The following is a 12,739-nucleotide window of genomic DNA, read 5'->3' as shown; positions in this document are numbered from 1 at the left end:
GAGACCACCTGACAAAGCCCTCCCAGCATTCCTTTACAATAGCAGAAGCTTAAAGAACGGCAGCTCGAACAGAAAACAGAATCCGGGAAAGAATGCGCGTGAAAAGAGAAATCTCGCGAGATCTGGAACCCGACGGTGCCAACCGTTATTTAGCCGTTAAACAGCCGTTGACGCCGCCCTTGCCTTGCCTGCTGCGGAGGTGGCGCGATTTCCCGAGTTTTGTGAGGTTCGGAGGCCGAAGCTTAGGGTAGTTCTTTCTGCTACGCTAATAAAGGAAGTAGTTCGCGTGGGCGCGGAGTCCGTGGTTTCCCGCTAGTTCTTCAAAGGTAAGGAAAGATTTACTGGGTTCCTTTCATGAGGACGGAACCCGAGCTCGGTCCATATCTTGATGCTGCACCTCCATAACGTAGCCAGCCACCCACTATGTTCTTTTTGGTACTCATCTAAGAAAACGATTCGTTTCTGGCATTTTGATGCAGTATAATAGGGCTTGCGAGGGCTTTGTTTTCAGTCGGTCCCAGTGATGTCTTGTTGGAGTTTCTCCCTGATCCGAGTTATAGCGTCGTGATTGGTGGTGGGAGGGATGCTGGAATAAAAAGGGGTCTTTCACCTTTCGACCACTGCGATTAGCACGGCTGTCAAGTCGTCTCCACGGCGATGCCACTTGGATTTGTTTCGTATTAGATTTTGCGAAAGAGGTCGTTATTGCTTTGCAAATTTGTACTCGGTTATTTTAAAAATTATACATTGTTTCCGCACCATATTTTAGCAGCTTTTCATTTAGAAGCTAATAAATTATTGAGTCTATATTAGTAAATTTAAATTTTGATTGAAATTTTTCTCGTGGTTCTATTCTTGCACATTGCCATGTTTCCTCACTTCTGTGTTTGGAACTTTGTCAATGACAGATTAGTCTTGAGTTTTTGCTTTTACCAGTAGCGCAGGAGGCAAGGATTGCACTGATTCCTTTTTGTATTATCTTTTTATAAATAAGTGTGCTAATGAAACAATGTAAATTTTTTTAAAAAAACTTTTTTTTTGGGGGGAATAGGCTCTTAAACCTGGAAGAGAGAAAATGGAGAAGCACAAGCCCTTTAAATTGTTTGTACCACCAAGAATAAGTAGCAGCCAGGTGTCTGCAGTGAAACCCCAGACCCTGGGAGGAGATTCTAATTTCTTCAAGGTAAATTTGCATCTGAATCTTGACTTGACTATTCTTAACTTTATTCTTCATTTTCTTAGTGGCAAAATTTTATAGATGTTTCTGATTTACCCAAGAATTTTGAAAAACCTTCTTATGAATGAGTAATGAGCACATCCATTCTGTGTAGACATCAGTTATTTAAAGAAATAATCACTGTTCTAGCAGAACCCTGCATACTAGTGAGGGGAACTTATTTTAACTCTTCCTGCCTCTTTCCATAAGTGATTTGAGGCAAGTTATAATACAGGTACAACGAAATACCAAAATATAAATCAGGAGAAAATTAGGATCAAGGAAAAGCTAATGACAAGTATGTCTACATACAGTTAAAATTTAGTGTTGTGGCTGAGCTTCAAATTTGACTCTGAGCTTCTTGGTAGGCAGAACAAAAAGAGAAACAGATTCTTTCATATAATAGTGTTCTTACTGGAAAGAAAGAAGGTTACTGAGTTTCTCAGGTAAAGCATCACTTTTTCTACTATGGAATTAATTTTTTTTAATTCTCACATGGTAATTTGTATTTGAGATGGAATGATGCAATGAATATTTAAATTTTATATATTGTAAAAGTTCCTGTAGCTGCTATAGCTAAGGTTATACCATTAAAATGCTATTCCGTGAAGACAATTCTCAGTTCTATCAAGGGAAAGATCAAAATGAAATGGAAGAAAACTACTTATAATTATTCTAAACTACTCATTAAAACTTACTAATATTGGTTTTGAATACCTAGAAAGCATGCCTTGAGTAATTTATAGTTTAGTTTCATCTTATAAGTAAAAATACTTAATAAGAACTCTTTGACTTAGTTGCATAGCAGAAGCATTTGGTATTTTAAACACTGTAAGGACATTAAAAGATTTCTAGTAATAGTCACTTATGTATGTATGTACTACACTGCTTGATACCCGAGTAGTATGAAATAGTATGTTTCAGAACTTCTTTGTCTGTTTTTCTAGAGTTTCAACAAATGTACTGAAGATGATTTTAGTTTGCCATTTGCAGTGACTAATATCTCCAAAACTGGGGAAAACCTTGATTCAGGTAGGAGACAGGAAAAGCAATATAATAACTTACATAGAAACTTTTTATTGTATATGTTACTAGTTATTGAAAATAAACATAAGTATTATATTGATATCCTTGACTCTTAAAACTAGGTATAATACTTAATATTAAAAAATAAGACTAGGTGCATGGGTCATTCAGTAGTAGAATGCCCACCTTCCATGCGGGAGACCTGAGTTCAATTCCTGAACTATGCACTCCCCCCCCCCCAAAAAAAAGACTGACATATTTAATGGCAGTTGTTTTTTTTTCTTGCAGATCCTGCTTTACAAAAAGTTAACTTTTTGCCCATGCTTGAACAGGTCAGTTAAATATAATATATATAGTATAATCTGTTTAGTTATAGAATTCCTTGAAAATTCTTTTAGTTGTTGGATTAATATTCCTTATTGCTGCTATTTGTAAACTCTCATCAGAAGTATTTTCATACAAGAGACATCTATTCATTTTCTAGGTTGACAATTCTGAAAGTTTTCACTACCAGGAAGGACCAAAAGACACTGATTTTGAGGTCAGAAAATTTCCCATCCACATTAACTTTCTTGGAGTATAATTTATTACTATTTGTATGTATCTTTCTTTTAAAACTTCAAAAGGATTAATATTTAGTTAATGTTTTAACATAAAATCTTTTTTTCTTTGTTTTTCTCTTTAAATTGCTGAAACACTATGTTTCTGTATTTTTCTGGGTAATAAAAGCATGCAATTCTTTTGAGGCAATTTAATTTTAAACAATAGAAATCAAGAATACAAAAGGGACAAAGGATACAGATGTGAAAAGGCTGAGAATCAACTGATGTTTTACAAAGTAATTTTTAAATCAATAAAATTTAAATTTTATTGAAATTGTTTAACTGGTTTACTAAGGAATTTGTAGGACATGCGATAATTTTGATTGTATTTCTAAAACATCATTTTTATAACATCTAGATGTTTTTAAAATGGACAACTTCCATGCCGTGATGAAGTGCTGTGTTTGTTGCTATGATTATGATATCATTTAATTTTTTGTTTGTATGCTGTATGGCAGGGTCACATTTCATTATTTTTCCTTTTGAGTATTCCATTATTGCAGCACCATTTATTGCATTTTTTTGCTTATTTATTTTCTTGGGGAAGTGCACAGACCAGGAATCAAACCTGGGTCTCCCACACGGCAGGCTAGAATTCTACCATTGAACTACCCTTACATCCCCTACTATCACTGACTTTTAAAATATGGATAAATAGTTATGAATAAACAAAGAGCTATTAGCAAGCAGAAATCAGTGTAACTTTTAAAATAAATATTTTTACTGAAAAATCTTCATACACATACATTCCACACGTGGTGTACAATCACTGGCTCTCAATATCATCACATAGTTGTGTATTCATCACAATGATTATTTTTAGAAGATTTGCATCACTTCAGAAAAAGAAAAAGAAAAAAGAAAAACTTATATGTACCATACCCCTTACCCCTCCCTCTCATTGACCACTAGTATTTCCATCTACCCAATTTAGTTTACCTTTTGTCCCTCCTATTATTTATTTATTTATTTTATCCATATTTATTTACTCATCTGTCCATACCCTGGATGACAGGAGCATCAGACACAAGGTTTTCACAATCATATTATAAAAATTGTGTCTTTATACAGTCGTCTCCAAGAATCAGGGCTAGTGGAACACAGCTCAACAGTTTCAGGTACTTCCCTCCAGCCACTCTAATACACCATATAAACTAAAAAGGGATATCTATATAATGCATCAGGATAACCTCTCGACTCTGTATGAAATCTCTCAGTCTCTGAAACTTTCTTTTGTTTCATTGCTCTCTTCCCTCTTTTGGTCAAAAAGTCTTTCTGAATTTCTTAGTGCCAGGACGCAGCTCATCCTGGGATTTCTGTCCCACATTGCCAGGGAGCTTTACATTTCTGGGAGTCATGTCCCTCATAGGAGGAAGGGCAGTGAGCTCACTGCCAAGTTGGCTTACAGAGAGAGGATATATCTGAGCAACAAAAGAGGTTCTCTGGGGGTGACTCTTAGGCCTAATTTTAAGTAGGTTTAGCCTATCCTTTATCGGAATAAGTTTCATAGGGGCAAACCCCAAGAGTGAGGGTTTTGATTGTCCCAGCTGCTTGTGAGAATATCAGCAGTTCTTCAAATGGAGAAGTTAAATATTTCCTCCTTTCTCCCCAGTCCCCAAGGGGATTTTGCAAATACTTCTTTATTCACTGCCAAAATTACTCTGGGATATGTCAGGGCATCACAGTAACCTGAAAAAACCAACAAACTCTCATGCCCTATTCAAGATTCCATGTACTTATGGTGTTCAACTAAACTGACCATACAAGTTAAATTAGGAAATGCGCTATCCAAAATATAAATTTTCCACGAAAAAAAATCTCTCCCTTTGGTCTCACATAGAAGTTGAAGTTTTAAAATATGGACGAAATTGTCCTTTACCATGTATTCTGATATGTTAATTCTATCCATATGAGCTTCATTCATATCTCTAGTCAAAGTCTGATCCCCTTTTCAACTTTTTAAACGGTTCCTGTATGGTGTACTGCTGATTTTCATAGCTTTAGAGCTCTAACTTTGAGTCTCAGGTGTCACACAAATAAATACCTGACATTTATAGGAATGCTCAGGTTCTAAACAATCAGCTTAGAATCTCAGAATTTATAAATAACAGTTACACCTCCTGAATATATGTGACTACTGTAAGAACTTACAATCTAGGACCCTTTACAATAGGCCCCAACCTGATAACCCATGTTCTCGACTTCAGTGCACTGAGTTTTTATATTATACTTAGTTCATATGATTGAGGCATGATAATATTTGTTTTTCAGCATAGGGTCCTTAAGGTTCATTCACCTGGTTACATACCTCACAATTTCCTTCTTGCAGCTGCACAGTAGTCTATTATACCTATATTCCATAGTTCCCCCTTCCATTCCTCAGCCATTGTACCTTTAGGCCACCTCCATCCATTGTGGATCAGGAATACTGTGACCATAGACACCGATGTACAAATTGTCCAGTTTTGCCCCCATGCTCAGTATGCCATCTATTTTCAACACCCTGTAATATTGCCATCTATTTTCAACACCCTGTAATATTGTAAAATTTTACACTTATTTTGCATGTGAAAATATCATGCAAAAATGTTTTTTTTTTTTTTTTAATTTGTTCATGTAATCACCATCGGTGTCCATTCTAGGCATTCCCAAATTTTACCATCTCATTTTTTATCCTCTCTTTCCTTCCGGTTTCATATGTATGCTCAGTCCTTCTTCTCAATCGTATGCACATTTAGCTTCATTCAGTGAGTGTAACTTTTTTTTTTTAAATAAATTCTGGCATTTACTTTATAATGTGAATTAAAACAAAAAGGTAGGGAGTCCAAATAAAATCTCAAACTTGATGAAAGTTACATTTCTTGTGTTCAGTATTATTTTTCTCTATTTTATATTTTTAAGTTCATTGAATTCTTAGTCCTCAAACTGTTTGGATAATCAAAATGGTTCAAGACCATTGTTATGATTTAGATTTTCTTTTAGAGTGATTTATTTTAGCTTTCAGCTAGTCAAATACTCTGATTGAATAAAATATTTTTAAGTTCTGACTGAAGCATACCTTGGAGGCATTTGCTTTTACTCAGGAAAGTAGTCACCTGACTAGTGAAGTAGCGAATACTACTTTAGTAACTTAAAAGAGTTAATGTGACTTTCAGTATGGTTCCAGAGTACAAATTAAGGAGAGATTTTGTCTCAACTGTTAATATACTGTTAACCATGTATATTTTCAGTAGGCAGGTGTAATTTTATTATATTAAGAATCTGAACAATTGACATAATTTTTGAAAATCTGTTTTAATAGAATTCAGAGCCAATGAGCAGATTGTATTCGAAACTGTATAAGGAAGCTGAAAAAATCAAGAAGTGGAAAGTGAATGTAGAATCTGAACTTAAGCAGAAAGAAAATAAGTTGCAAGAAAATAGAAAGATAATTGATGCACAACGTAAAGCCATTCAGGAACTACAGGTAAAATGAAATTTTGAATTGTAAATGTTATACAACTATTTCTTATAATACTGTTGAAAATAGAGTGTTATTTTAGGGGAATTAAGTTAATCTTATTTCTGTGATGTGGATGCTAGAACAGTTCTTTGAAATTTTATCGGTAGTTTTTAGGAATAAACATAGAAACAAGTTACACAAATTTAATGCAAATGGTTAAGGAAATACTTTTGTTAAAGATTGATGTAAAGATTCTATTTTATTATATAGAGTTTTTATTGTTAATTCCTATTATTTACAATGTTTTGTTTGATGTCTTTTATGCTATTAGAATGAGACATGTAGATAAGACTTTAAATTTGAAGCTGTGTTTAGCTTCGATTTTATGGCATAAAGTGGAGGAAAAATATTGAGAAAATGCAACATCGGGTTAGAGCAAAGATAAAACATCACTTCAAAATATTTAGAGAAGATAATATCGCATTAAAATATTGTTGAATGCTTTTTGGAGATGATTCAGCAGACTTGATTTTAGACTGATAAAGGTGAGATCCATATTTTTATGGGAAATACATTACTTGTGATGAAAGAAATCCATTTTTGCATGGCAAGAAAAGAATTCTTATAGACCACTGTGACGACACACAAGCAAAGAAATGCTGCTTAATGATTATACTTGTTTATTTTGCTAAGCAAAATGTGTGACAAACTGTTCTTCTGTTTTGTAAACTAGTTTGAAAATGAAAAAGTAAGTTTGAAATTAGAAGAAGGAATTCAAGAAAATAAAGATTTAATAAAAGAGTAAGTAATTTAATGAATTTGTTCTTTCACCACCAGTTTATTACATAATATTGCATGATATTAACTTATAAGTAAAATTCTACCTGGGTGCTGTGAAAAAAACATAGGCATAAATTTTTGTTTTTGTTTTTGTACATAAATTTTTGCATCTGGCAAACTATGGTCACCAGCTAATAATTTCTTACTTTTAAAATGTCAGGAATCAGGAGGAATCATTGTTTGGTGTCAAAAAAGATGCCTGATAATCCTGTATCTACTACTGCTTATGTATATTGTCTGCTTTTCTCATTTCAGAATTGTATTAGGTGCAGCACTGTAATATAGGGTTCACCTTCTTTCTCTGTGTACAAGATAATTCTCATTCTGAAATTCTTTTTTTGCAGTGGCCCTATGTTTGTCCCATTAACTCTTATTTAAAGCTTTAGTACGACTTTTTACTTTTACTTTCCTCTTCTTGGAAAAGTTAAAAAGCTTAGCCTTATTTTTATTTTTATCACCTCATTCAGATTGTATCATGCAGAATTTACTAAATAAGTGAAATAGTTTTATTTATCTTCCAAGTAAATATTGAGTAGTTAGAATGCAATGTATGGCTCCACCAAGTGTCAAATTAGTTTATTACTACTTACTTCAATTTAAACATCATACTAAACATGGTTCTAGAAGGCCCATCACCTTATCAGTGAAGTTACCAATATATGAAAAATGCCATTTCAACTGATGGTTTTGGCATAATGCCATGCCATGTTAAGGAGTTGACTTAATCTTGAAGTAGGGTGGAGAGTAGGGATTGTAGAGAAGTCTGTTGAAGGATGAAATTTAAATATTAGAACTGGAAAGTATATACTACATATAAATACAGTATCTTATGAGGCAGATGTAAAACCTGTTGTAACTCTTTATCAAGTATCTGATGACTTGTTAACTTTTTAAAAAAAGACTGCTGCTGCCTCCATGAATAAATGTGTTTCTTTGAATACCATGGCAATTTAGTTTAGTTACAGAATATAGTATAACTTCGTACAGTATAGACTCTATGCCATTTTTTTTTGTGGGGAGGGGGGAGTGATTTTATTTAGGGGTGTGATTTCCTTCTGTTTTCAGCAGTTGTTTCAGTTGAGTGTCAGTTTTGGCCTCAAATAATTACTTGCCAGTTGTAGTCTGAGAGACCCTAACATTTCTGGAGTTTGTTTAAATAATTGGATAAGTTCATGAAAAGTCTTGTCTTATAACATGCAGTGGTAGTGATCAGAGAAGCCTTTCTATGAAAGATGATGTGAAAGAAGAGAAGGAGTTAACCAGGAGGGAAATTAGAGGTTGTTACCTTAGTATTTCAGGAGTGAAATATGCCATATTTAAGAAGTTTTACTTTTCTTGAAATGGGTGTGGAGAGTAGGGGTTGCTGAGGGGTGGGCTGAAGGAAAGGTTGAGTAGTCACAGCTGTGGTTCCTTTCCTCTTCTTACTTCAACAAAAACAGCTTTATTTTGATATGATTTAAAATTTTATGTACCCAGGTAATATTTCATTTCTTAAAAAAATTTGATTTTAGTAAAAATTTTGAAAACTGCTGCAGACAGTTTTAAGAATTTGAAGAATTCTCGATTTGAGTCATTGTGAGTGCATAGTGGACTTGCAATAAATATTTTTTGATTAGATTGAGCATATGTGGCATACATGTTCATGTATGCAAGAACATGTTGTTCAAAAAGTTATTGTAGTTAAAATAGCATATTGCCTGTAGAGGCACATACAGTCTTCTATACCCTCAGTTTAAATTGACAGGGAGAGGCCCTTCAGAGGTGTAATCAAGTTGGCTTTTCAAGTTGTAGTTGAAGAGATATGTTGGTCACTTGTTTTGATTTTTACAAAACTAGTAACAATCAAAAGATTTCCCTGTCTACACAAGTGGTTCACACATTACAGTGAGCATCAGAAACACCTGCAGGACCTGTTAAAACTAATAGTTGGTTTCCCTAGAGTTCATGATTCAGTGTGATGGGACTCAAGAATTTGCAGTTCTAGCAGATGATTTTGTTATTGCAGGTTCAGGGATCATACTTTGGGAATTATTGTTTTGTACTAGAGAGTAGTCACAAGCTTTGGAAGCAAAAGTCTTAGTTTTCCAGCTGTTAAAACAAATGCTATGTTTTTTTGGTTGAAACATATGTTGGCTGTTGCTCCAGCCAATGTACATGGGTTGGCTGGAGCAACAGGAATTTATTGTCCAATGGTTTTGAGGCTAGGAAAAGTCCAGAATTGAGGCAGCCTCAAGGTGATCCTTTCTCCCAGAAAACTGTGGTGTTCTGGAATCATTTGCCAGCAATCTTTGGGTCCTTGGCCCTTCTGTCATATGGTGGTGTATATCATGGTGTTTTCACCTTTTTCTTCTGTGTGGCTTCGACCTCCATCTTCCCTTGGCTTTCTCTCTCTTCTGAGTTCCATTCTGTTTATAAAGGCTGCCAGAAATAGGATTATGACCCACTATTCAGTTGGCTGAACCTTAACTAAAATAACATCTTCAAAAGGACTTGTTTACAGTGAGTTCACAACCACAGGAATGGATTAAGATTCAGAACATGTTATTTTCTGGGGTACATAATTCGACCTACACCACAAAACAAAGCAAAAATTCCCTTGATTTCTTAACGTTTTCATTTATTAGATTATTGAAAATGTTAAAAGATATGGTCTGTGTCATATTCTGGGTTTTGCTTTTCCCTAATATAGGTTTAAAAATTGCTATTAATTATTAAAAAATCATTATTAATTGTTAATCTGTGAAAACTAATTTATTTAGGAAAAGTATAAATTAGAAAATTAAACCTAACTGCTCTATATGTGTTAGTAACTTTAACAAGAGAGCCAAAGTTCTTATTATTCACTTAAAGACTGCCTCGTCAGAAAGTTTTCCTATTTTATGTTTTGAAGGATAGATGTCTAGAACTTTTCTGGTTAAGTGTTAGTAAATGAAAAGCCCAACCCCATCTTCTCATTTTACTTTGGGCAAATATGGAACATTTTACTGAACAGTTATTGATAGCTACTTGGATAGAAACTTGTTAAGGTGCCACCTCTTTTACTTTTAAAAGGACACAGTTATTAAATCATCTTTATTGATCAATTCACTTTTTGTTCATACATTCATTTATGAGAGATTTGTGATACATACTGAATGTAATACCTAAAAATTTTCTTTAAATATTTAAGAATTTTTACAATATGTTTTATTACTTTCACGTGTGATTTCGATTTTGAGAACATGTTATACTTTGGCTAACTCTTTCCTGTGTTTCAGGAATAATGCTACAAGGCATTTATGTAATCTACTCAAAGAAACCTGTACCAGATCTGCAGAAAAGACAAAGAAGTGTAAATATCTTTCTTGTTTTATGTGATTTTATAAGTGTATTATTATTATTTTAATGGTGGAGATGGAGTGGCAAAGAAATTGTTTTTGGAACCAATTTTTATTTGAATAAATTATATGTGCCTCACCATTTATTTGTATAAAAAGTAACTCAGTTTTGGAGATTTGAGCTTTTTGAAAGATAGTGTATTTCAAAATATGTGTTCTTGGGATATATAGTTAATCTCCATGTAACTTAAAGCTGAATCTTGAGACTAACCGTTCTTTTCTGTCAGAACACCAGGAACTTGAATCAAGAATGAGAGAGATAGCCAGGTTCATAATAGAAAATACTGGCAGAGGGAGATGCTGAAGGCATAATATTTAAGAATTTTGGTGCAATCCTTATTTTCAGTCTAAATGGAAATCTCTCATTTCTTCCTAAGAGATGATGAGTTCTTTTAAAACATTATAATAAGGTTGTGGTATAATATATATGAAAGAACACGTTTTCTATAATATGTTTTGATTTTTTAAAATTCTGTAGTATCAATTTCTCTCTTCAATGACAAAACATTAAAATCTCATCAAAAATAGTTTTATCTTTGCCATTAATTTGATACCAGCTTTACTTTTTTTTCTTTGTTTCTGAATCCATTGGGAAATTTTATCTTCCTGCTTTTGCAGGATAACCCCAACTTTTCTCAGCTAAAAACTTTTATTTGTTCTATCACATAGCTTACTACTTTATACTATTATAATTATATCATTAACCTTAGTCTATAGTTTACATTAGGTTTCACTCTTTGTATTATAAAGTTCTATTTTGGTAACATGTATAAAACCTCAAATTTCCCACTTTACCTGCTTTAAAGTATACAATTAGGTGGTGTTCAGTGCATTCACAATGTTGTATTACAATCACTACCCTCCATACCAAAACTTTTTCATTACCCCAAAAGAAACTGTACCAATTGAGCATTAACTCCCATTCTCCACCCTACCCCTGCCCCCAATAATCTATAATTCTAATTTCTGGTTCTATGAATTTGTTATAATTATATCATAAAAGTGATCATACAATATTTGTCCTTTTGTGTCTGGCTTATTTCACTGAACATGATGTCTTTAAGATTCATCCATGTTGTTGCATGTATCAGAACTTCATTCCTTTTTATGACTGAATAATACTCCCTTTTGTTTATGTACAAATTTTGTTTATGCATTCTTCTGTTGATGGAATTTAGGTTGCTTCTATCGCTTTGGTAGTTGTGAATAATGCCACTGCGAATTTTCTTATGCAAACATCTGAGTCCCTGCTTTCAGTTCTTTTGGGTATATACCTAGGAGTATGATTGCTGAATCATATGGGCGTTTTAAATTTAACTTCCTGAGGTGCTGCCACACTGTTTTCTACATCCACCATTTTATGTTCTCACCATTAGCCCTCCAGCAATTGTTATTTTGTTTCTTAAATAGTAACCATTCTAAAACAAAAATAAAAAAGAAAAAAAAACAACAAAAAAGAAAGTAGTAACCATTTTACTGAATGTGAAAATGGTATTTCATTGAGGTTTTCCTTTTCATCTCCCTGATGGCTAATGCTGTTGACCAACTTTTCATGTGCTTATTGGCCATTTGTGTATCTTCTTTTGGAGTATTTCATCCATTTTTAAATTGAGTTGTCTTTTTGTTGTTGAGTTGTAGGATTTCTTTATATATTCTGGACATTAAACCCTTTTTGGCTATATAGTTTCCAGATATTTTCTGCAACTCTGTAGGTTGTCTTTTCACTTTCTGGATAATGACTTGTGAAGCGCAATGCTTTTTAATTTTGATGAAGTCCTATTTATCAATTTTTTCTTTTTTTGTTATGTTTTTGATGTAAAGTCTAAGAAACCATTGCCTAATAGAAGATCCTGAAGATGCTTCTCCAGGTTTTCTTCTGGGGTTTTATAGTTTTAGTTTCTTATATTTAGATCTTTGATCCATTTTGAGTTGTTTTTTTGTATATAACATGAGGTAGGGGTATACGTCTGCATATAGATGACCAGTTTTCCCAGCATCATTTGTTGAAGAGACTATTCTTTCCCAATTGTGTGGACTTAATGCCCTTGTCAAAAATCAATTGGCCATGTATGTGAGCATTTATTTCTGGACACTCAATTAAATTCCGTTGATCTATGTCTCTGTCCATTTACCAGTACCATGCTGTTTTGATTATTATAGCTTTGTAGTAAGCTTTAAAACTGGAAGTATGAGTCCTCCAAATTTGATTTCTTTTTTCAAAATGATTTTGGCTATT

The 12,739-nt window shown here is 33.5% G+C and overlaps 1 protein-coding gene across 4 annotated transcripts in view; it reads left to right on the top strand.

The window, feature by feature from the left end:
• Positions 1–45: 45 nt before the first annotated feature.
• SYCP1 (synaptonemal complex protein 1) overlaps positions 46–12,739 on the top strand; it is a 188,026-nt gene continuing 175,332 nt past the window's right edge. For 2 of the 4 annotated variants that reach the window (XM_077119794.1, XM_077119792.1), the window contains exons 1-8: positions 332–435; positions 1,052–1,183; positions 2,164–2,248; positions 2,531–2,574; positions 2,727–2,783; positions 6,146–6,310; positions 7,020–7,087; positions 10,384–10,457. In XM_077119794.1, coding sequence (XP_076975909.1) covers positions 424–435; positions 1,052–1,183; positions 2,164–2,248; positions 2,531–2,574; positions 2,727–2,783; positions 6,146–6,310; positions 7,020–7,087; positions 10,384–10,457 — 637 coding nt within the window. In that variant the 5' untranslated portion in view covers positions 332–423. The other 2 variants (XM_077119793.1, XM_077119795.1) reach the window with 2 other exon arrangements.

The sequence above is a fragment of the Tamandua tetradactyla genome, chromosome 11, assembly GCF_023851605.1.
Source record: "Tamandua tetradactyla isolate mTamTet1 chromosome 11, mTamTet1.pri, whole genome shotgun sequence".
Taxonomy (NCBI): Eukaryota; Metazoa; Chordata; class Mammalia; order Pilosa; family Myrmecophagidae; genus Tamandua; species Tamandua tetradactyla.
The sequence above is the reverse complement of the archived record's forward strand: the minus strand, read 5'-3'. Positions and strand labels throughout refer to the sequence as shown.